General features: G+C 41.0%; 1 protein-coding gene across 1 annotated transcript; it reads right to left on the reverse strand.

Moving 5' to 3' along the window:
- Window positions 1–579: 579 nt before the first annotated feature.
- On the reverse strand, window positions 580–21,441 carry LOC309688499 (ATP-binding cassette sub-family G member 4-like). The gene is made up of 15 exons (XM_082504300.1): window positions 21,346–21,441; window positions 13,326–13,594; window positions 9,286–9,403; window positions 9,023–9,155; window positions 8,835–8,885; window positions 8,465–8,610; window positions 7,304–7,427; window positions 6,935–7,049; window positions 6,693–6,814; window positions 4,050–4,148; window positions 3,766–3,934; window positions 3,571–3,671; window positions 2,859–3,017; window positions 2,664–2,782; window positions 580–1,303 (listed from the first exon to the last, which is right to left on the reverse strand). Exons 2-15 carry the CDS (start codon window positions 13,579–13,581, stop codon window positions 1,078–1,080), a joined length of 1,938 nt encoding a protein of 645 aa, XP_082360426.1. The 5' UTR covers window positions 13,582–13,594; window positions 21,346–21,441; the 3' UTR covers window positions 580–1,077.
- Window positions 21,442–22,473: the final 1,032 nt, after the last annotated feature.

Consider the following 22,473-nt stretch of genomic DNA (forward strand, 5'->3'; position numbering starts at 1 on the left):
GTCTTTGGTCGCTCGGTATGCTGTAATGTGCAGTCTCAACATCTGCTTTTTAAAAAAAACGTGTAATTAAAATGAAATGTGAGATAGCACCCAGATCAGTGGCATTGGTGGACGTAGAGCGGACACAAAAACAGTAATGACAGTACAGTAACTCACCTATGTAGCTTAAATACAATAATGAATTTCGTAAGGGGTGAGTATCCTGGACCAGAGATATAGTCTGCCAGAGCAGCAGCACAGTGTGGGCTAAAGCAAGATGTCAGTTCTGCTCCTGAGTCCCACCTGCTTGGCTCTAACTGAACTGCATATGCATGGAGTACTAAAGATAATAAAACATAGTGGAATATGATTAAGGCTTGTCCTCGTGATCATCACTAACAGATTTATTTAGATTCATGATTATAATGTGGAAGTACAAAAAATATCAAATTTCTTCAGGCGATCATAGCAAAGCTCAATTTACAACTATCAATATGATAAAAACCACAGCTTTGAGAAGTTAATGTTTTTAGGGCTACGGCCCAAATCCGCTCTCTCTTTCAGTGATACAAAGGCCGCGTGATTGTTGCTTTTTCACTCTTTCAGGCACATTATCAAACATCTTTAGTGCAACTTCATTTTTATTTTTTTTTTGGCTTACAAAAGTAAACACTCTTTTTGCATTTGAATTTCGTAAGGGGTGAGTATCCTGGACCAGAGATATACTCTGCCAGAGCAGCAGCACAGTGTGGACTAAAGCAGGATGTCAGTTCTGCTACTGAGTCCCATCTGCTTGGCTCTAAAAACTTCTGTAAGTTATAAAACGTACAGCACGTGTAGCTGAATGTGGCTCAGTCTCTGTGACATGGCTTTGTGCACACCCATTAGTTCTTGATGAGGTAAAACAGCTGTATAGTGGTTTAAAGGACTGTCACCAGCTGGCAGGAGAACACAACCAGAATTTGTTCTGTCCACTTAGCAGCAACATGTAAAATGAAATGAAACAAACTCCTACATGACGTGACAGGTTCTCTCTGCACAGGAAAGAGTCCAGAGTCTAGGGGGGGTCGTGTGTTTTGGAGATGAGCTGAAGAGAATCTATCGCTCTGACTTGACCTTGTAGCGGAGGACAAGGTAAGTGGCCAGACGTAGGATGATGAAGAAACTTCCCAGGACAATAAAATCTACATAGAGCTTTGCATCCTCCACATCTAGCAGCTGCAGAACCTCTTCAGGCTGTTGGAACTTACACACCGGCCCTGGACACTCCAGCTCTGTGCGGTTCATCCCATAGATAGACAGGAGGACCCCTTCAAAGCCATACCTACGAGAGAGACGAAGTCTTATCTGTAAACAGCCCGGTCACAATAGCTCAAATATTGCTTACTGTTTCTGTAATAAATGCGGATGACTTTGGTAATCAGGCCCAGCCATCGAGGATTTGAATGCATCTTACAAATAGTTAGCATCCTATGAATAACTTTTGGACAAAAAATGCTTGAAAGGATCAGTCAGATACTTTATAATCTAAGTGTCAGTGTCAGCGCAGGTAGACTCTGTGGAGTGGAAAGTAGTGGACCCAAATGCACGAAACGTGGAAACGGAACTGGATTTTAACAAATGGCGTGCCTTTTATTGAGGCCGAAAAACAGATAAATGAGAAACTAATCACAAAAACCTAAACCGGGAAAACGAAATACACAAAAACCAGGAATTCTAGGAAATACATGAATACCTGAGACATGGACGGTTATCAGTGGATGATAAGCAGACGAACCGATGGGTAAGAAAGCAGAACACACATACACAGAGGGTAACGAGGGAAATACACAACAGAAGAAAGACACAGCTGAACCTAATCAGACACGACGAGACAGAAGAAGCAAAACAGAATAGACTCACACAGGACGCGGAACTATCACAATAAAACAGGAAACCAGAGATGCAGATTGACAGAACATAAAGAACAGAGGCAGAAACATGGGAAACAGAACCAAACCTACACTAGAGACATGACACACTAAACACGGGAGGCACAGGAACAAAACCTAAGAACTAGAAATCACTGAAACATAACCAGAAACTAACTGAAACGAAGCACATTAATAATCAAAAAGCACAAACACAGAGTCACCATGACTGCACAGAACCAGATGTAAATGTGTTAACAGTGTTTTACCATTAGTTATTTGTCCACTAATCTCCACTTATTACAGTAGGCTCAAGCATTTTGTGCTGGAGGGCAGCAGCTGGTGCTTCACTCGATGCTGCAGCAGCAAGCTTTGTGTTGCAGATTGTTTATATTTTTATGAGTGTGGTTTTTTATCCATATGAGATTGACATCCTTGTCTTAAGTTAACATGAATGACTGAAAGTGACCAAATTAAGCAAAACACTTAAGATACCAACTCTTCCAGGTTTTGGCAGCTGCTAAAGAAATAAAACATTCACAAATCATATATTAATCAGCCAAACTCAAATACTGTTAACTTCATAATCTTTGGGGCAAGAAAACATAGTTTTATAATTTTATGATTAAAGCTGAAAGTCTGCTCTTCAATCTTTTCTTAAATGCTTGATGTAAAATGTGCTGTGATGGTGTACAGACAGAAAAGCAATGTGTCATTCCTCAAAACCCTGTGGACCCGACTGAACCTGCAGCTGTTCCTCCCAGCGACACTCACCTGACATAGGAAACATAGGAGCTCCACTGCAGATACTTGGGGATTGTGTCAAAGTTGACAAAGAATCCAGAGAACAGCAGCACAGGGACAGCTGTAACAGGCCCTACAAATGTGGCTACCTGGGAGGTGTAGAGGATATACATCGTGTTACATCAGCCAAGAAAATGTGTATTAAACAATGCAAACATGCACTACCTGTAGTGAGGTGGAGGCAGCGCCAACCAACAGCCCAAGAGACTGGGCTACCAGGGCAGTGCAGGTGGACAGGGCTATGAAGAGCAGGTAGCGACTTGCCTCAGGAGGCTGCTCTGTCATCCAGTACACTATGCTGCAGTACATGATGGGGCAGATCACCTAAAATAACACGTTCATTAACTGATGTTTAGTAGAGGAACAGCGAGGACACCCTGTCACAGATGTTAAAGTGTGCTGCAGCTACACTCGCATCCAAACACAGAGCCCTCAGCTCCCGTGCCAGCCAATCACAATGACTGGAGTACTGCACAATGGTTTATTTAATAGATATAAATGTTGATGGATTTAATACAAATTAAGGTTGTACTCAATGACAATGATGGTCAGCAGGATCAAAAGTAGCTTTCCAAATCACTGTGACATTTACCTCGTTTCCATTTCAATCCATGATAACGCCCACGCATTACATCTGAGAACGTTTGAATCTGCCGCTCTACAGTGTAACCAATAACCGACACTTGGGTGACTTCTTTGACATGATGAGACCCAACAACAATGTTAGCAAACTAATCTGCTCCTACAACCTGCAAACACCATCTGCTAACACTAGAGTACAGTGTTGTGAAGCTAAGTGGATATATTTTGTTGTTTGTCAGCACTCAGGCCCTCAGTGAGTAAACCCACCAATCCAATCACAGCACTGCCAGCTCACCTGGAAGGGAATATCAGCCATGGTCTTGGCCAGGTAGTAGGCTTTCAGGCTGTACCAGTAGTTCAGATGCTCCCTCAGGAATACAGACATCTCCAGAGGAACTGCCAAAAGCCCAAAATGTTTACACACATTTATGAGATTTATCATAATAGTATCAACAGGGGAGGAAGTCCATAACCTCTCGATCATACTCACAGGTCAACACAGTAGGCATGAGTGCTCCAAACATGAGGAAGAGCATAGAGAAGAAGAGAAATCCAGTGTTGTTAAACACCCTGCTGGCATCATTGCCAATGTTGAGATAGAGCAAACCTATTAACACACCTATGCAGATGTGGGATATCACTCTGAGGTGGGTCAAAACCTGAGAATGGACGACAGCAGAGAAAGAAAACATCCATGATCAGGCTCGTTTCAGGTAAGAGCACATCTGATCTGTTCGTGACAGCTGTGATTATTGAAGCGATCCTTCCACCCACCTGGTCTCGACATACAGTTATGAAGGTTCTCTTGAAGAGGATGCAGAACTGTGTTAGCGTACTTGTGGCAAAGGTGTGGCTTTCTATGTGCCTGGCATCCTGGAAAAATGGAAGAAATGATCATCGTCAACTCAACACAAAGCATCCTGCAGTCAGAGCTGAATCAACTGGGTAAAAATAGAGCAACAGACCATTTTTATGGGTTTCTGGTATTGCCAGAACATATTGGTTCTACTTCCTGCTGTCAGTTTGTCTTTATTGACACAGCTAGCATAGTGGCCTGGTGATTAGCACCGTCGTCTCACAACAAGAAGGTCCCGAGTCTGAATCCACTGTCTGGCCTTCCTGTGGGCAGTTTGCATGTTCTCCTTGTGTCTCTGTGGATTCTCTCCAGGTACAGTTGCTGGAATTAGGTTAAACTGGTGATTCTAGGTTGTCCACAGGCGTAAATGTTTGTCAGTCTCGCTGAGTGTACCCTGCTTCCTGCCCTATGGCAGACAGGCCATAGGACCATATCAGCTGAACTCTGTGTTCTTCTGTTGGGACTTTTGAGGTCTCTGCAGGCTTTGGTAGTTCTTGGTTTTTATAGTTAGCTAAGCTCTACCCATTTCCTGCCAGCCCTTATTTTTCTAGTATGACAGGTCCCAGTTTGGGTAATGGTTTCCTGCTTTGGTTCTGAGTTTAGGAAGCAACACAATCATCCAGAGAAACAGAAATGGACACAGCTAAGCTAAACTGTTAATGTGAAAGGACTGTAAATCAATCTAAGACTAAATGGCGAATGCCTTGATGCAGTGGGGCAGGGCCACATTCTTGTGGTTGGCAGGGCACAGCAATGGTTCAGAGGAGTTTGATTTAATTTTAAATGTAATTTTAAAACAGCAGTACAAACACTGAGAGATCTGCTGAGCATTGGTGCTGCATGTTTTCTGGTCATCCTGGAGAAGAAGTACCTGTGTTTATTGCACTGAATCACCCTCGTTTCAGTCATGACCACTAAGCTCCAGGAGTTTCTCGTCTAGGAACAGGTACTGCAGGAGCAAACTGCACCTAATGCACCCCACTCAGATAATGGTCAACATGGTTCTTTAAACTCTGTTGTAGTGATGTGTCGGTCACGAACGAAATGGCTCTTAGAGCCGGCTCCTTATCGCGAGCCGTGGGTTTTTTTTTTCTTTCTTTCTCTCTCTCTCTCTCTCTCTCTCTCTCTCTCTCTCTCTCTCTCTCTCTCTTTTCCTGCTTCACTCCACAGCGAGCCTTGTGCTTTACGCTGAGCAGAGGGGGGAGGGGCGTTAGTTACACTCAGTAGCACAGGAACAGAGCAGGAGGGAGAGAGAGAGAGAGCCAGGGACAACAACGTCACATTAGAAAGGTATAGTAATCATCCACAACTATTTTCAGTAGCAGATGATAAAGGATTCAGAAAGTTTATTCATGCAGGTCCATATGACAGAGGATGTGCATCTTCTTTTTGTTTTCATATTTTAATTTATATTTAATTGTGTTGTGGTTTGCAGTGTTTTGTGTTGTTTCACTTTAAATTTGTTTAAAAAGAAAAAGCTGAAAATTTAAATAGTTAAAAGTTGAAATGTGAATAGTTGGTTTTTGTATTATATGATTTATTTATTACATTTTATGTGGAGTGAATAAATAAAAGTATATTTACGGTGGCCCCTACAGACAAAACACGTAAAAACTCCAAAACACGTACAAACACAACAGAAGTGCTCCAGGATGCTAGGGGGCAGTGTTGAGCTTTGTTACCTCGTGGCTACACAAGCCAGGAAGTACCAACGACCGGATTTAGTGTGTGGTAGTAACAGGTAAATGAACATATTTTAAATTATTTGAATATATATAAGTGCCTGTGTATAAATACACAAACAATACACACATGCTTTCAATTGTGTAATTTAAGTGATCTAGTAGCTCTGCTTTGGAAGTTCAGTTAATGCTAGAAATGTGTTTTGGAGTTTGTACGTGTTTTGTCTCTAGGGGCCACCGCATATATTTATATGTAAACATATATAAATAAAACCACTTTTTTTTTAACTTTAGTAATTCCTTTTGTGCATAATTTTATATTATTGTTAATAATAAATTAATTAAAGCAACAAAACAACTTGAAGAGCCAGTTCGGAGCCAAAAGAGTTGGTTCTCTAAAAAGAGCCGGAAATCCCATCACTACTCTGTTGCAAATAATCCTCTCCTTCCAGAACAAGCGTCAGCATGTGGTTCTGCTATGGAGGACTGGGTGGAAGAGATCAGGGACTTGTAGATCGGGCTAATTTTATTTATGATTTGGGCAGCGGGAATCTGTCTTCTAGATTGTTATAGCACCTCCATGCCGCTCCCCACTGGTTGTTGCTGCCTTTCAGCCTTCAGGAGCCCCCCCAAGAGTCTGAAGGCACTCTTGGGGGGGCTGTCCGCTCCAGCAAAATACCCTCACTGATAATACTGTGAGTAATAAAATAAATCAATAAAACAAAACGATTGACAAGAAGAGCGTACAGAGACTCTATAGTGGTCGTCTTGGTAGGGCAATATGTCCTAGCAAGTTTCTTCCTTGCTCGATGGCACTGCTGTCACTGTAACTTCTCTGCAGCACACTCTCCCATGTGTGGAATAGCATCTGTTACTTACAACGGGGCAGATTGTTGCACAGACTGATTGATTCTTCTCCTCTAAAGCACACATTCCACCTTGGACTGCTTCAAACAGCACCGGGTTCAGGTCTCCATACTCTCCTGATGCCACTTCAATGACTGAATCACAAGCAAAAGCAGAAAGACGTGAACAGAATGAACTCCCTGGAAATGCTGCTATCATGCAGAAAAGTTGGGGAACATGAACTAGCAATAACAGGTACTGTAAGGTGAACATACTGAAGTCTGCAGGGTTGTGGTAGGTAGGACAGTAGAGGCCGAGCGTCTTCAGATAGGGTATGAGGTAAGGGACGGTGCCTTTGTAGATGCACTGTCCCTGACTGAGGATGTAAAGCTGTGGAGCAAAAACATTCAGGTTTGACAAAAAGCAGCCTCTACAGAAGCTTACAGAACTGCAACTTATTTTTCTTTACATGGCAGTGGTGTATATTAAAAGGTGGAGATAGCTATGAATGATATCACCCACTGGTTCTCAGACACTTGGCTCCAAATACCAACATGGTGGCAGCCAAAACAATACGCTGAGGTTTCAAAATACAGCGTCTATGCTTCTGTCCATTATTTCCTCCTTCATTGGCAGATACACACCTTGTCAAACATCTCAAACAGTTTGGCACTGGGCTGGTGAATAGTGCAGATGATGGTACGCCCACCCTGTGCCAGAGAACGCATTAGGGACACCACCTGGTAGCATGACACGCTGTCTAAGCCACTTAAAACACAGAGACAAGATCCATGAATACCGGTCTAAAAGAAACGGAAGAGTAGACAAATCACAATGACTTGCAGATTCACTCTGTCACATAAGAGTTTAGCTAAACATGAGAAAGCTTGAGGATGATATCTCTCTATTAAAAAAATCTGTCGTTATTGTATTAGCTTAGTAATTTTGGAAACATGTTTTCTCAGTTGTCTGCAGATTTTAAAGGAAACGGACACACTAATGATACACTACCATACAGGATGTACACCGTTTAAGCTCCGTCCTACAACCAGAAAACGTGGCTTTATGTAAAAACTGGAAAACTGCAAAAAATAACATAATTAATACATAAAGTAAAATAACTGTATGATTTTAATTGTTAATCTGTTAAATTTAGATAAGTCTATAAACCTTAAAGCTCCCACATAAATGTTACTATAATGGCTAGCCATAGCGGCTAGCTGCTACCATGTTGGTTCATGTTGCTATCAGCTAACTGCTAATAGTTTGACAACTAAAGCTAATGCTCTTGTTGCTGTTTACAACATCAGTGTTTTTCTTACATTTCTGTAATTGTTATTGAAGCTGCTGAAATGCACCGAATGGTTCTCTGGATAAAAGTTTATATGAGAAAAATCTAAGAATCCGAAACACAAACATGTGTAATGTTAGTTGAGAGGCTGGAAGACTGGATACCAAAATTGTACTAAGAGCTGGAATGCTAACAGCAACCTTTTGAAGTGCTGAATCTAGTAAGCTATTGTGTAAAACTGTCGGAAGCTCAGGTCTGCACACAAAGATGAAGGAAAGTACTGACATTTCATCTGTATTTGAAAATGTCTCGAGCAGCAGCTGCATTTGATATAAAGAAACATGACGAGAGAGAGAGGTGCGATTTAAAACCAGGTATTCCAGTTCTGACACTCACTGAGTCTTTGAACCAGCAGTCAACTATCAGCATGTGATTTTATGGAAGCACATCTCACATAATAAAAAGATATAATTTAGGTATACAATCGGCAACACATCATCTCCTCCCCGTTCACCTGGTGGGCTCATCAAAGAACATGACTGGAGGATTGTTAACCAGTTCGAGGGCGATGGCCAGACGTTTACACTGACCACCTGACAGTGAGCTGGTACGAGTGTGGGCGCAATCAAGGAGCCCTAAAGCAGTCAGAATCTCGTTCACCTGAACAGAGAAGAGAGAAAGGCACAGTGCCGGATTTCACTGATTATCAAAGCACCAATAAAAAATGTCTTCTTTAAACAGGGAGAAAAAACATGAAAATGCTCGGCAGGAATAAGAATGTGGTGCTACATAACAAAATAGATGGTGAGTAATAAAATACTGCTTGTGGACATTATGAGTAAACTGGCTGGTTCAGTTTACAGCGCATGGTAAACTGCTCTCACCAGTTCCTTCTTCACATCCATAGTTTCATCCAGCTTTAAGTTGGCTGAAACCTGAGCAAAGAGAAAGTAGATCGCATTAACGTAATCACAAGCTAAAAAAAGCTACGAAACAAAACACAAAGCCAGGTTCAGATGCTACACAAAAGCAACGCTTCAAAATGTGCTCCGAGGCTGAGTTTACGGCTCACCATCATGGCCTCCCTGGCAGTGAGGTGTGGCAGCAGCATGTCTTCCTGCATGATGTAGCAGGACATTTTCCTGAAGGTCCTCAGGTCCCTGGGTTTCCCATTTACCAGGATCTGACCCTTCATCCCTGTTTCCCTGAGCAGCACGAAGGACAGATACCAAACATTTCACTGCCCAGACAAACTTTATTAATTAACTACACCTTATGTTTGTACCACACAGGCCTCATTTATGTCATCATAACTGTATCAGAGAGTCGGCTCACCTGTACCCTGCTAGAATGTTCATCAGGGTGGACTTCCCTGCCCCCGATGGTCCCATGATCCCTATAAGCTCTCTGCTGCAGAACCTTCCTGACAGGCACTTTAATAAGGCTTTGAAACCTGCAAATAAGTGACAGGGTATTCATGGGAATGAGCAGTGATATTATATTACTCCACAAGAACAAACTTTATGTAAGCATAATGCAAATACTCATGTTAAATAGGAGCTACTAGTTCCAAAAAAAGCCACTTGGAATAAAAGACTTCACCACTGCCCCATCACCGAACAGAGCAGGAGTCCGTGAACACATATGACACAGATGAAAGTCAGTCTTGGGGCAGAGGAGGGTTGTAAAGTGGTTTGTAGATGCACAGCAACTGTGGCTAAATAACATAAATATTGAGTCCTCAATTAAACATGCATAGAAGGGTTTCCACTGAGATATGAGCTGGTGGGGCCAGGTGTTCCCCACTGTGTTACAAGCCGGGGCATGAGAGGATCCCTACTTTCCCTAAACACCAGGGGCAAGCAGGGACAAGAAATGAAACTGTTCAGTTAGCTAACATATCCTATTTTTCTGCTGCTCTGTTCATCATTTAACACGTATAGGAACTGCTTAAAACTTTAAAAGAAATGTAAGCACAGGGGGAAATGTTTTGAGCTAATACAACAAGGTAAGAATTTGAGGTTCAATATTCCACCTTCCACTGATTATAACATAATTATAAAATAATGTCTTCAGAGCTACAGTCGCACATTATTCTCTACTAGAAGTGGCTCATATGGAATAATATTAATACATGTCTGACAGTAAAACTGACCAGTAAATTCAGCTGGCAGATGCATCAACACTTACAGTACAAATATGGTTGGTTAAAGTGGATGAATGTCCTCTGCACTTTGGGATGGTGATGACTGATGATCCCCAGTAAACTTCCCACACTCCCAACTCTGGATTCACCGGGGTCACATTTTCTGAGAGGTTGATAAATGCTTTTCCCACTACACAATCTGACAGCCTCAAACACATTGTAAGTAACAGTTGCCTCAAGGCGCTTAATTTTAGGTCCAAGTTATAATGAATCTGAGATTGTTGTACAAATGAGCAGTAAAAACTGGCCCTTGCTTTTGACAGTAAGCTGTTATATTACAGTAGACTGTGCAGAATCACGTGTCAATGTCAAGTTTACCAGCATCAACATGGAGCACCAACTATGCTGTGGGTGAGGGTGGTTGTTTATGGTTCCTTATACAAGTCTCTCATAATTTAAAACAATTCTTCGATGTCTTCTAGTTTATGGCTGAAGTGATTATTGAGTGTTTTTGCTTTCATATGTGTTTCTCTCTGCTTTCTGAGTCTCTATACTAGTTTTTGAGCCATTTTCACTCACTATGTGTTAATAGACCTCTCTGCATTGAATCATATCTGTTATTAACCTCTGTCTCTCTTCCACAGCATGTCTTTATCCTGTCTTCCTTCTCTCTCCCCAACCAATCACAGCAGATGGCCCCGCCCCTCCCTGAGCCTGGTTCTGCCGGAGGTTTCTTCCTGTTAAAAGGGAGTTTTTCCTTCCCACTGTCGCCAAAGTGCTGCTCATAGGGGGTCATATGATTGTTGCTCTGCATGTATTGTTATAGGGTCTACCTTACAAGTCTTAAGGTGACAGTTGTTGTGATTTGGCGCTGTATAAATAAAATTGAATTGAACTGAATTTCATAATACCTTGGTTTCTTTCTAATTTTATTAATTTATTCTAGTATCCGCGGCACCATTTTTAGTGCGTGTTCCCTTAGTAAAGCTGTGACGTTGTCTTGTTATTCAGACAGATTTCTGGTTATGAGTTTGCGTTCCCTGACTTTTCAGCAATCCACAGGACACTGAGCAGCACATCCCCAGTGTTATTGTTATCTGTGTCATCTTAAAATTCCTTATCTCTGTGTTCTGTAAAGCTTGTCATAAGTCTAAAGAGTGCATTTTCTTTATATTGCCCAGAAGTAAAGTTAATTAAACAACTCATGTGTTTTGTGTCTGTTTGAGTTCAAAGTTAAAAAATCATCAATCTTAAAAGGAACTCTCTGACTTACTGATTAGAAAATGAATTGTTTTGTTTTGGATGAAAATGTCTCTCTCTCTCTGGGTGGGGGTGAGTAAGGTGTACTGGGAGGCCAGGCATCCAGCAAAGACAAAGGTCGCAAAGGAAATGGCCTGCTGTCAGTTATATGTGAGGCTGGACACCAAAGAAGGAGAGAAGGACTTGTATTCATTGGCTGGAAAAGATGTGCAGCTTGTTTGGATGTTTAAGGATACAAATGGAAATGTAATAACACGTGAAGAGAGGCTGCTTAGAAATACAAGGAGGGCTTCAAGGAGCTGATGGTAAATGGCCTGTATTTGTATAGCACTTAGCTGATGAATGTAGAACATAAGACAGGAAGAAAGATGTGCATTAAGACACGACCTGCCTGGACAAATGACCAACAAACTTTTGTACGAGTGTTAAAGACTGGTGGTGCAAATATTCTTGAGTGAGGTTGGTTCAGGAATCTTGCATTCAATCATAAATTCAGTATCAGATCTAAAAGTTAAGGCAGTGCATGCAAGAAAATCAAATACACATAACTTTTTATTTGTACTGACTAAAGTACATGCAGTAATAGCCACAGCATCTGTGTGTTAGTCTCTGTGAGCGATGTATGGTATGGATTGATCGGGGGTGTGAACAGGGTGGATCGTGGGGAGGGCAGCGTGTCAGAAACAATCAGCCTCGCCTCCTCTGTGTGACGGGGAAATAAGAAAAATCAGTAGCGATCAGGGTTACAACAGCTGGAAGCACACACTGCTGTCAGTGAATGTGTCAACGTTTCATCTTCTGGTGATTCAGTCGCAAAGAAACACACGAGAGAAATATTAGTGAAAAATGATTTTTTTTGTCAGCTGCAGAAAGCAGATAAACGTCCTGCCCAAATAAAGAGTCATAATTTACCCACGATGTGTGTTATTGTAGGCTATACCGCTGGCAACAAAATATTAACAGTTTAAATGAGTCTGCAAAACTACAGGAAATCATTGTCATTTATAACATGTGGAGGGTAGACCTCGTGCTGTGTTTGAGCCAGTGTCATCAAAAACGTGAGGAGACATACCCGTGACTGCACTGCACCTCATGCATCTTAAAGCTGACAGACAAGGAGAATGATTTGTGTACCTGAGTATCACTACAATGCACAAAACTACTGAGCAGCCCATTATGACACAACCAAATCCAGTTATGTGTTTTCTATATATTAAATAATGTAGATGCCTCTGCAGCATGACTGACAAGCTTACACAATACATTCAGAAACCTTCCCACCTAAACTGAAAGACTGAGTGCAGATTTAAACCACTTATTAATTATTTCTGTCAGCGTTGCAAAACTGTTATTTCCACATCTCCAGTATCAAATGTGAAACGTGCACCCTGCCGTTTACTGTGCAGCATGAATGCGCTGCACAGCAAACAGAGAAGACACAGGCCAGAGATTTCCTAACACTTTATGTCAGAGGCGCCTTTTAAGCCTGAAGGCAGCAAATATTTAACACACAGCGCGGTGACAAAAGCTGAATGACTGAATGGAGAAACAGAGAATGATTCCACATGAGCCGAGCGTTCACCGACTGAAGCAAACACAGACTTTACTTGGGTGAACACCCACCGATACTGATGTTGGTCCAAGTTTATTTTTGTTTTTGACATCCATTAAATAACTCTTATTATTTAATTTTATTATTATTAGTTTGAAGAAGTACTACCGTGTCCATCTACTGTGATGTCTCCCGCTTAGAAACAATGAATGATCTAGCTGTTCTCGACTTTTTAAGCATTGTGCTAGCTCGCTGTCTCTGGGAACACTTTTAGATACATGCGGTTTATTTTGGGGTTCATCCATCCACACATCTACTGTCTCGTGTCTTGATTTTGCCTTTTCACAGTATCTTTACTCAGTTAGAAACTGGTTAAAGTGGAAAACTGTATATAAAGGATGGTCAGAAGTCTGTTACCTCTCCTCCTCCAGCACGGTCCCTCCCGAATGGTGTAGGAGATGTTGATGAACTCCAGGTCAACAGCTGAGCGTCGGGGTAGGTGGGTGAATCGCTGTGCCTCAGTGATCTGGTTCTCAACCTTCTTCAGGTGGGTCAGCATGGATACCTCCTGTTGCGGCTGAGGCTGAGCAGCAGGCTGGCTGTCACCATTACATATGACCACCTCCTCCATAGGGAGGCTAACAGAGTCAAGTTCCAGTGCCTTATTATCCATATTAGATCACAGACTGTGGGTGGAGGAGTGTGGGGAGGAAAGAGACGAGACAAAAAGGAGAAGGGAGGTCATTCACGGTTCAACGGTCTAATTTTACAGGTGAGGTTTTGTGCTTGAGTTAAGTTATCTATCAACGCTGAAACAACAGAACAGCAGAGAAGCTGAGCCAGCGAGCAGCTCTGCTCAGAACAGAGACGATGTTTTTGCCCTTTTCACTGCTGGCTTGCACACTGTTTCAGTTTCCCATCCACACTGCTGTGAATTATGAGGCCAGCAACCAGCTAAAAATAGGCTGACCAATTCATGAAACGTTATTGGTGCTTAGGCAACAAGGCCTACCTGGATAGGGTCAGGTAAAAAAATAAATCAGCGATGTTATACCACAGAAATGTACCTGGTTAGGTTTACATCAGGACTTGTGTCATAATCCATAGTAAACCTGTATGTTAAAGGAGCATGTTGGGAGTGACAGCCACTAACGCCACTGCACCAACACAAGTCACAACATGGCACAAACACAGCACTGGAAGCATTCTTCTGATGGTGTCATTCCAAACATCTGAGGTTGTATAATGTTCATTATTTATAAAGATTTGCTTTATGTGAATGGGTTACATTTAATTAGGCATAGAGATACAATTATGACTGAGCCTGGAATATCATCTACAAGAGAGTTAAAAAAAATTGAATATGCATCAGAGAGCAGGGCCAGGGAGTCTTCCTCTTCCTCCTCACATGTATTCATCATCAAAAAATGGGGAAAAACAGAAGTCAGAACATGCTGTGGAAGAGAGACAGAGGTTAATAACAGATATGATTCAATGCAGAGAGGTCTGTTAACACATAGTGAGTGAGAAAGGTGACTGGAAAGGAAAAACTCAATGCATCATGGGAATCCCCGGCAGCCTACATCTATTGCAGCATAACTAAGGGAGGATTCAGGGTCACCTGGTCCAGCCCTAACTATATGCTTTAGCAAAAAGGAAAGTTTGAAGCCTAATCTTGAAAGTAGAGATAGTGTCTGTCTCCTGAATCCAAACTGGAAGCTGGTTCCACAGAAGAGGGGCCTGAAAACTGAAGGCTCTGCCTCCCATTCTACTTTTAAATACTCTAGGAACAACAAGTAGGCCTGCAGAGCGAGAGCGAAGTGCTCTAATAGGGTGATATGGTACTACAAGGTCATTAAGATAAGATGTGTCTGAAAAGTAAGAGTGTGTCCAAAAACTTTGCTCCAAAACTCTGAAACAGCTCGCCACCCTCTCTTTTGCACCCTGTAACATCCCTAAAAGTTAATGTGTGCGTTCCGGCTCTGCTTTGAGTTTTGTTGTTTCACAGGTTCGCGTGTGTGTGTTCATTCTTGCACAAGCTTTGATTAAGTAATTTCTTTATTTCTTTATTTGTTGAGATCCCTGTATTAATTAGGGGCTGATTTCTTGCTCTGAAAAGCACTAATAAATAAATGTTACTTGCTAGGTTATATACTGCTAAGTATTTCTTTGTAAATACTTTCATTTTACGTAAAGTACATGGAAATTCAATTTAATTCTAAGGAAATTAAATCCTTAGTCCTGAGCGGTGTTATAAAATGTTATTAATAATATTATTAATGCTTCAGGTTCAGCAAGAGGATACTGATAGTTTGCAATCAGTATGAATTTTGTATTTGTAGCAGCTAACAATTAGTATGATCTATTAATCTCTCAGGTTTATATTTTATTAATACTTTCAGTCTTTTGATCTATGTAATGTGATGCAATTAATGTTCCATTTTAATGTTGAAGTTAACTAATCTATGAGTTGTGTTTTTTTAAAGTCCATTTCCCCAAACGCGAGAATCACACAGAAATAATAAAAAAAAATGATGGTTAGTAACAAAGACTGTCTCATCCACTTGGTTTATATCAATCTGTCTTCTCAACATTGACACTCATGCAAATTAGAAATGTCAGGTGATTATTTTAATACTTGCTCTTCCAGGCAGTGATGTTGATCCAGTCTGCAGCACGTATAAAATGCCTGTAATTCCACTTCCTCTCCACTATCAGTTATAACATAAATTACATCCTGGTTGTTCTTCAAAGTTTCATGAGCAGGTTTGTGAGCTTTATATTAATCATATCATTTCCTTTTGATGCATTTCAGCCCATGATGAATTATATCTTTGTGTTAAAGTTAAGATAATCCCGGGATCTGTAACAACAACAAGTTCTGGATCACAACAAGTATCAACATTTGTTTTAATTTTCATGTCATCTCTACAGAGGAAATTTCATGAAACACTGTAGTATCTAAAAACTACGCTGCAGATAAACAGTGACTCCCAAAGTATCCAAAACTAATACGAGGGTTTCTTCCTGCTACAGTAGGTGTCACCATGGCAACTGACTGGTGAAAAAAACACCACCCACAACTGGTAACAATGGGTGCTTATGAGCTGGCGTTCATCCCCATGGTAACCAAAGGAGGTGATGCTGAAGACGAGAGACCACAAAATCAGCACTTACTGATTTCCTACATAATGAATTTATCGACCAATCAGTTCCAAGAATTATTAGATTAACCGTGTTCCTATTTTTTACCTGTTGGCTACATTCAGTTAAGTTTTATTTATCTGGTGCAGTTGCTTCAGCCTGTATCATGTTTTTAACCTCTCGATATTTTTCTGATATTATAGTTTGTAAAATCAGCTCCTCGGCTGCTGGTAGACCGTTCTATGACCGGGTTAGGTTAATTAGGTTCTGCCAAAAACCCGCCCTTTGATCTGAACACCACATTAGGAATATTGTAACTTATTGGGAAACCCTGGGCTGAGTGACCAGTTGATAAACACCTTTATGTGACCACATGATTCCTGATGTTAATGAAGCCGTATCCAGAAAAAGAAAATATATGTATGCTGAACTTGCTTTGTAGTACATGTACTTGGAGAGCTACGTCATGTCAACAACAGGTTTCCTGTGTAGTTTGAAGTAAGTGCCCAGTTTTGATTAGTTATCTGTGGACAATAAGGAATACCCACACTATCCTAGAAAGGTATTACAGCAAGACTGTAACGTTCATTTTTTCCACTACCAAATTTGTTTTATTGGATTATTGATCCAATTCCCCTTCATATGGTTTAGTGCAGTGGTTCCCAACCCCGGGGCCACGGACCGGTATCAGTCGTTTGGTACCGGGCCGTGAGAGTTGAGGCTTGGGTGTGAAATCTATGGTTTTCAGGATTTTTATCGGTTTTTAGCTTTAACTTGGTTTCCCTGGGTCTTTTGTCGTGTGTTATGAATAAATCTTCTTCTTTTTTTTACCGGTACTGGTTTGTATTTATCTGCGACACCTTAAAGGCCGGTCTGAGGAACGCGAAAGGAGACCTTCGGCGTTCTTATGGTACGCGGCGGGTTATGGCTGGAATCCAGTGCAATGACGCTCCCGCGGTAATAGACGTTCCAGCCCTGTATTCCAGCCCTAAACCTAACCTTATCCCTAGCCCTGACCATAACCTTATTCCTGACCTTAACCAGGACTTTAATGATGTTAAATAGCGTGTTTCTAAGCGATTTGAAGAATAAGAGCGAACATGTGTAGGTTCAGTCCAGACGGTTCTCATATTTCCTCTTTTTCCGAGGTCGTCATTTAGGAACGTGGTGGGTAGCCGAAAACGTAATATGGTGACGATTTGTCACCTAGCGTAAAATGTTACGCTTTGGGAGTGAGAACGGGTTGGTTACTCCTAAGACGGTTGGCTGCTTTACTGAATACTGCTTCATATTTCCAACTGATATTGCTTTTGTTCAGTTTTGTACATAATGCATCGCTATTCTAAAACACACCAGGACTCACATTAGCCAGAACGTTTTTGATTTCACCATTCAAAAACCTGAAGTACAACGCTGCCTCTGACTGTCTCCCATTCATTAAGCCAAGTATAAAACAAGACATGGCTTGTATGTTTCTTCAGTAAGATGTAGAAGTATTGCTGTTGTGCTCTGAAGTATTACTTGAGGAGCGCAAAAGCTATTGATTTAATCAGTGACAACTGATAATTCAGTATAACTAAGTTGGAAATGTCCTGAATAGATTTTCTTGTGATTATTAGTTCATTAGTCTAGATTAAATGTAAACATCTGTACATTTCATGGGAAAAGACAGCTTAGGCACGACCAGCGTCACACAAAACCCACTTCTACTATCCATGCAGAACTTTAAGCAGCAGAAATATGCAATCTCCTGACGTGACTAATGATCACTGAAACTGAGATACGTCTAATCTACTTTGTTCTGCACACACAACTGTAAAAATGGTTCCCAAGTCTGAGGTGGTACAGTAATTTGTCCTTTTTGAGACAGAAGCCTCATTTAATCACTCATGGGGTTCTTAATCCGCTTGGGGATTAAAATGAACTTTCTTTTATTTCCTTGATCTGCAGGAGGGGCTGTAGTTACTGCCTTGGGAAAAATCTGCAGAGTCAGGCACACTACCAAGCACCCAACCGAGGTAACGTATGGGAATCGACTGCTCCTCTACGTGCCTTCCACGCACATGGGAGAAACCAGAGGTCTTGGTGTCAAAGGGTACAAATGAGAAATGAGACATGTTATGTATGCCAACGTGTCACGAGTCAGCTTGGATGGTCCTGTACCGCTCTGGAGAGAGGGAAGGTCCACGGAGGGAAGAGAGGATAAGGAAAGAACTCCATGACCTGGGATTAGACTGCTTTAGATTATCTACTGTACTGCTGTTACACTTTTTTCTGACTCCAAGGCTTACAGTTAGATGAAATAACTCTCGCTCTGCAGGCCTACTTGTTGTTCCTAGAGTATTTAAAAGTAGAATGGGAGGCAGAGCCTTCAGTTTTCAGGCCCCTCTTCTGTGGAACCAGCTTCCAGTTTGGATTCAGGAGACGGACACTATCTCTACTTTCAAGATTAGGCTTCAAACCTTCCATTTGATAATGCCTGTAGTTATGCATTATCAAAACCCTTTCCTAGAGTCTCCTGTCTGTACCACATAATTTCTCTAAAAACTCTACTTTCAGGATGTTCCACTTTATTCATGCTTTGTTAGCCTTTGGCTTTGTTATAGCTTCAAGGTGACAATTTTTTGACTCACCATTCAAAAGCATGTGTGGAGCACGAAAAAATAGTAATCAAAGTCTCTAATCAATGATATACATAAGTGAAAAGTACACAAGTATCTTTTCTTTGTAGGAAAACTCATATCTTTAATAACACTCCAATAAGTGTCAGTGAATTTGTTTTGAGCTGGTCTACTGTAGTCTGCTTTTGTTGCCTTGAGATTGCAGGTTAAATCTAAGTGGTTTTTCCTCCACGTGCTGGTCCTTCTGACCCCGGGATGATGGATTGCCTAGTTGGCGTTGATGAACCTTGTTCTGCTAATGAGAACTTTCAGCAGGTGAGGACTGCCTCATGCGCCGCTGCACTGAGAACGAGGTGAAGTACACCTACACGATGAGAAACTCACTGGAGAGAAAGACTTTTTATATGTATCGGGAAACAAATCACACCAACAACTGTCTAAAAATAATTTGTATTATAATATTAAGGAGACAATCAGATGACCAAGGACTTAGCAACAGCGAGAAGTAAAAACTCTTTTAACTGTGAGAAACGTGCAGCCACAGCAGGTTCAGAGACGGACTTTTCATACTTGAGAGGAAACAGACAGACAGATGGTTTGACTGATTTTTATCATTGGGCTTCATGGATAAACACAACTGGGTATCACCTGTATAGCAATGCAAAGCAATGACAAAGTTTGGTGTGTTCTGTAATAATAATGTTTAAGGAAGTAAGAAGTAATGTAAAAAGTGCAGGTCCCAGCACAGAACCTTGTGGAATCCCATGACTAACATTTGCACTCATGAAAAATTGTGTGTGGTTGTTTTTAAGCACACGACACTTCCAACACCCATGAACACCACTACAACCACACATACAGAGAGAGAGACCCAAAGAACCAAATAGTGGTGCAAACACATAAACAGACTCGAAACATAAAGAAATTGAAAATGACAACAAAGAGAACAAAACAACAACAAACTGAATCAAACAGTGATGGAGAAATGACCGCAGCAAAGCTGGATCTGTTTGCCTCATAATCCATCCACATCTCACACAAGCAGATCAACCCATTAAAAATAAATAAAGCTTTTAATACATGGCATTACACTTGAGCCAACGAGCATTGTAACACCCATCTGTGGTTGAAATGCCAAAGTACTTGTACTATTGCTCCTGTCTCCTACAAGCAGACATATTTTCTACAAGGGCTGATTAAAGGATCTGAGTTCTCTTTTTTAAAAATGTAAGACTTGCAATTAAAGATATCAAAACTTTAGTGGATAAAAATGTCACTTTCTATACAGTAAGGATAGCTCGCATTATTGCACATGAACAAGTCGTCGAAGAGAAAGGAAAGAGTACTACTAAAAAAGCCACAACAGCTTTTCTGTGTGTTGCATCTCTGTGAAATATGACAGATCCTTACATCTGCTGGAAAAACAGGATTTCTCTTTGGAACTTAAACATGGTCGGATTGTTCTGCTAAAGCTTATAGTAGAGCAGGCTGTTCTTACATGACATGAGAACAGTGACCATAAGGATAAGTTCCAACCCAAGAAAGTATGTTAATACTACTGGTCTCCCATGACTTTGAAAGAATGAGAACTAAATCACTGAAAAGGCTTTGGCTGAGAAAAAAAACATGAAAGCTTGTGCACATTCCTACAGTTACAGCACAGAGAGGCTGATAAGCTATAATAATTTTTACATGTAGGGACTTGAAATTATTTGAGTGAAAACATGAATATGAATCTTCTTTTTTCTTCCTGTAATATGAGAAAATTCAGCTAATCAATTTACTTCTAAGCAAACTTGTTTTCTTTCAGGGCTTCACTTCAGTTTTTACCCAACAGTTCATGTTTGAGCTGCTTTTCCATCCATATCCGTCTTACACTTACCCAATTCAGGGTTGCAGGAGCACTGCAATTTCACTAAGATTGAGTTCAAATATTCTTCCACCAGTTTTCCTTTCTGTACTTGCATTTCAGTTGCAGATTCAGACAAGTCAGTGTTTAGCTTCCATCTATGATTTTAGCTGAAACACATTAATGAACAAAATATACATCTTATTTTGAAAGTTGTATCCAAGTTTGCATTACTTCCCTGATTAGTACATCCTTGCTGAGCAACATGTTAGCATAACTGCAATTATTGTAAGCAGGAGTAATAAAAATACATAAACTGTGTTTTCATACGTTTTGATTTTCTTTAAATGTTTCTGACCAGGTTTGACTCTAAATGCAGAGTCGGTGTACAAACCGATGCAGCTTAAATTCATGGTAAGGCATCAATAAACCACAATATGTTATTCAATGAAGAGAAATCACCTGACATGCCACTGATACACAGGTATCGTCCGCTTGTTGTCTGTAGATGCAAATCATTAAATATACTAAAATTTTTGTAACAGGCTTTGTTGTAGAACAAAATCTGCTTATTGTCACTAATGTTAGCTATTGATTATGTTAGACACAGGTTAGCTTTATGAAGCAGGATAAAACTGTCATTTTTGGCTAGGCCCATTCAAAATACAATGCTCTAGCTAAATGTTACACAATACCAACCCGGTTCAAAAAGACATTTTAAGTATTTTAAGTAAGCTTTAATATAAAGAGTGCAACACAGATTAAGACATGGGCAGCCTGTCAGCAGGAGACACGGAGAGAAGAGGGCAAACAAAAAGCTTACAATGACTGCTGTCGGGTGACTGTCCTTCTCGGTGTCTGTCAGTATGTTGTTATCTCTCCGGCTGCAGCATCCACTACCAAACACCTTCCAGTCTGCCGCATCTACAGCATCTCTGCACGCTGAGCAGAGCAGAGCAGACTGGGAGGGGCGGGGTGGGGCCTGGTGAACTGATGGAGGAGGGACACTGGATCTGACAGGGGAGGAAAATTCTCCTTTACTTCGTAGAAACATGGATTTCTGCATTTCTAAGCTTTATCATGAGAGACAGGTGCCGGCTTATGTTTCTGTAACCCACATTTCCAAAGCCTGTAGCCTTATTTTACACTAACCCCTGCTTCACAATGTGCAAAGTGAAGTCATTGGGAAGGTAAAGAGATGATTTAAAGATGATTTATGGTATTTGCAGGTCCTGCTGAACACTAAACAGTAGTAGCCTGTAACTGTGCAGCCTACGTATAATGTAGAGATACAGCAGATGCCACCGTATCTACTGAGTGAAAGTCAAGGATGGGAATTTTTCAGAGTCTTCAAAGATGTGACAAGTACAGCAACAATGGATAGTCTTAAAATCAAGAAATCATTATCTAAAAAGTGCATTTTGTATTTACTCAGGTTATCTTTGCCTAATATTAAAATTTGCTTGATGATCTGAAATGTGAGTGTGACAAATGTGCAAAAAGAAAGAAAGAAAGTGTCAAATACCTTTTCACAGCACATCCCTCTCTACCTGGGACATGCCCTGAACACACCTGGTGTCAAACAGGGACGACGGGGCCCTTCAGACGTGTTGCTTCACTCCCAACAGTGACGAGATTTAAACACAACAGAAAAAAAGGCGACTTGCAAAGAGACATTTTGAAAACCTGTGTTTACAAAGTGAATGAAAACTTTATTGACTGAGTCAATTTCAGGTGAGAAGTTGCATTTCCACACTCTGCAGTTAAGATTTGTTTTCAACACCGTCATACAAAGGACGCACCAGGAAAATGACTAAGGCTTCCCCTAAAAAGAAGCGAATACTGAGAGATTAGCTCATTTTTGACAGGAGCAAGCTATGCAAGCAGTCATTGTTGCTGTGTGTTACTTTGGACACTAAATGAAGTTTAGAAGGAAGAGTAAAAATCCACA

This window comes from Aulonocara stuartgranti (assembly GCF_965226115.1).
Source record: "Aulonocara stuartgranti genome assembly, chromosome: 14".
In the NCBI taxonomy this organism is placed as follows: Eukaryota; Metazoa; Chordata; class Actinopteri; order Cichliformes; family Cichlidae; genus Aulonocara; species Aulonocara stuartgranti.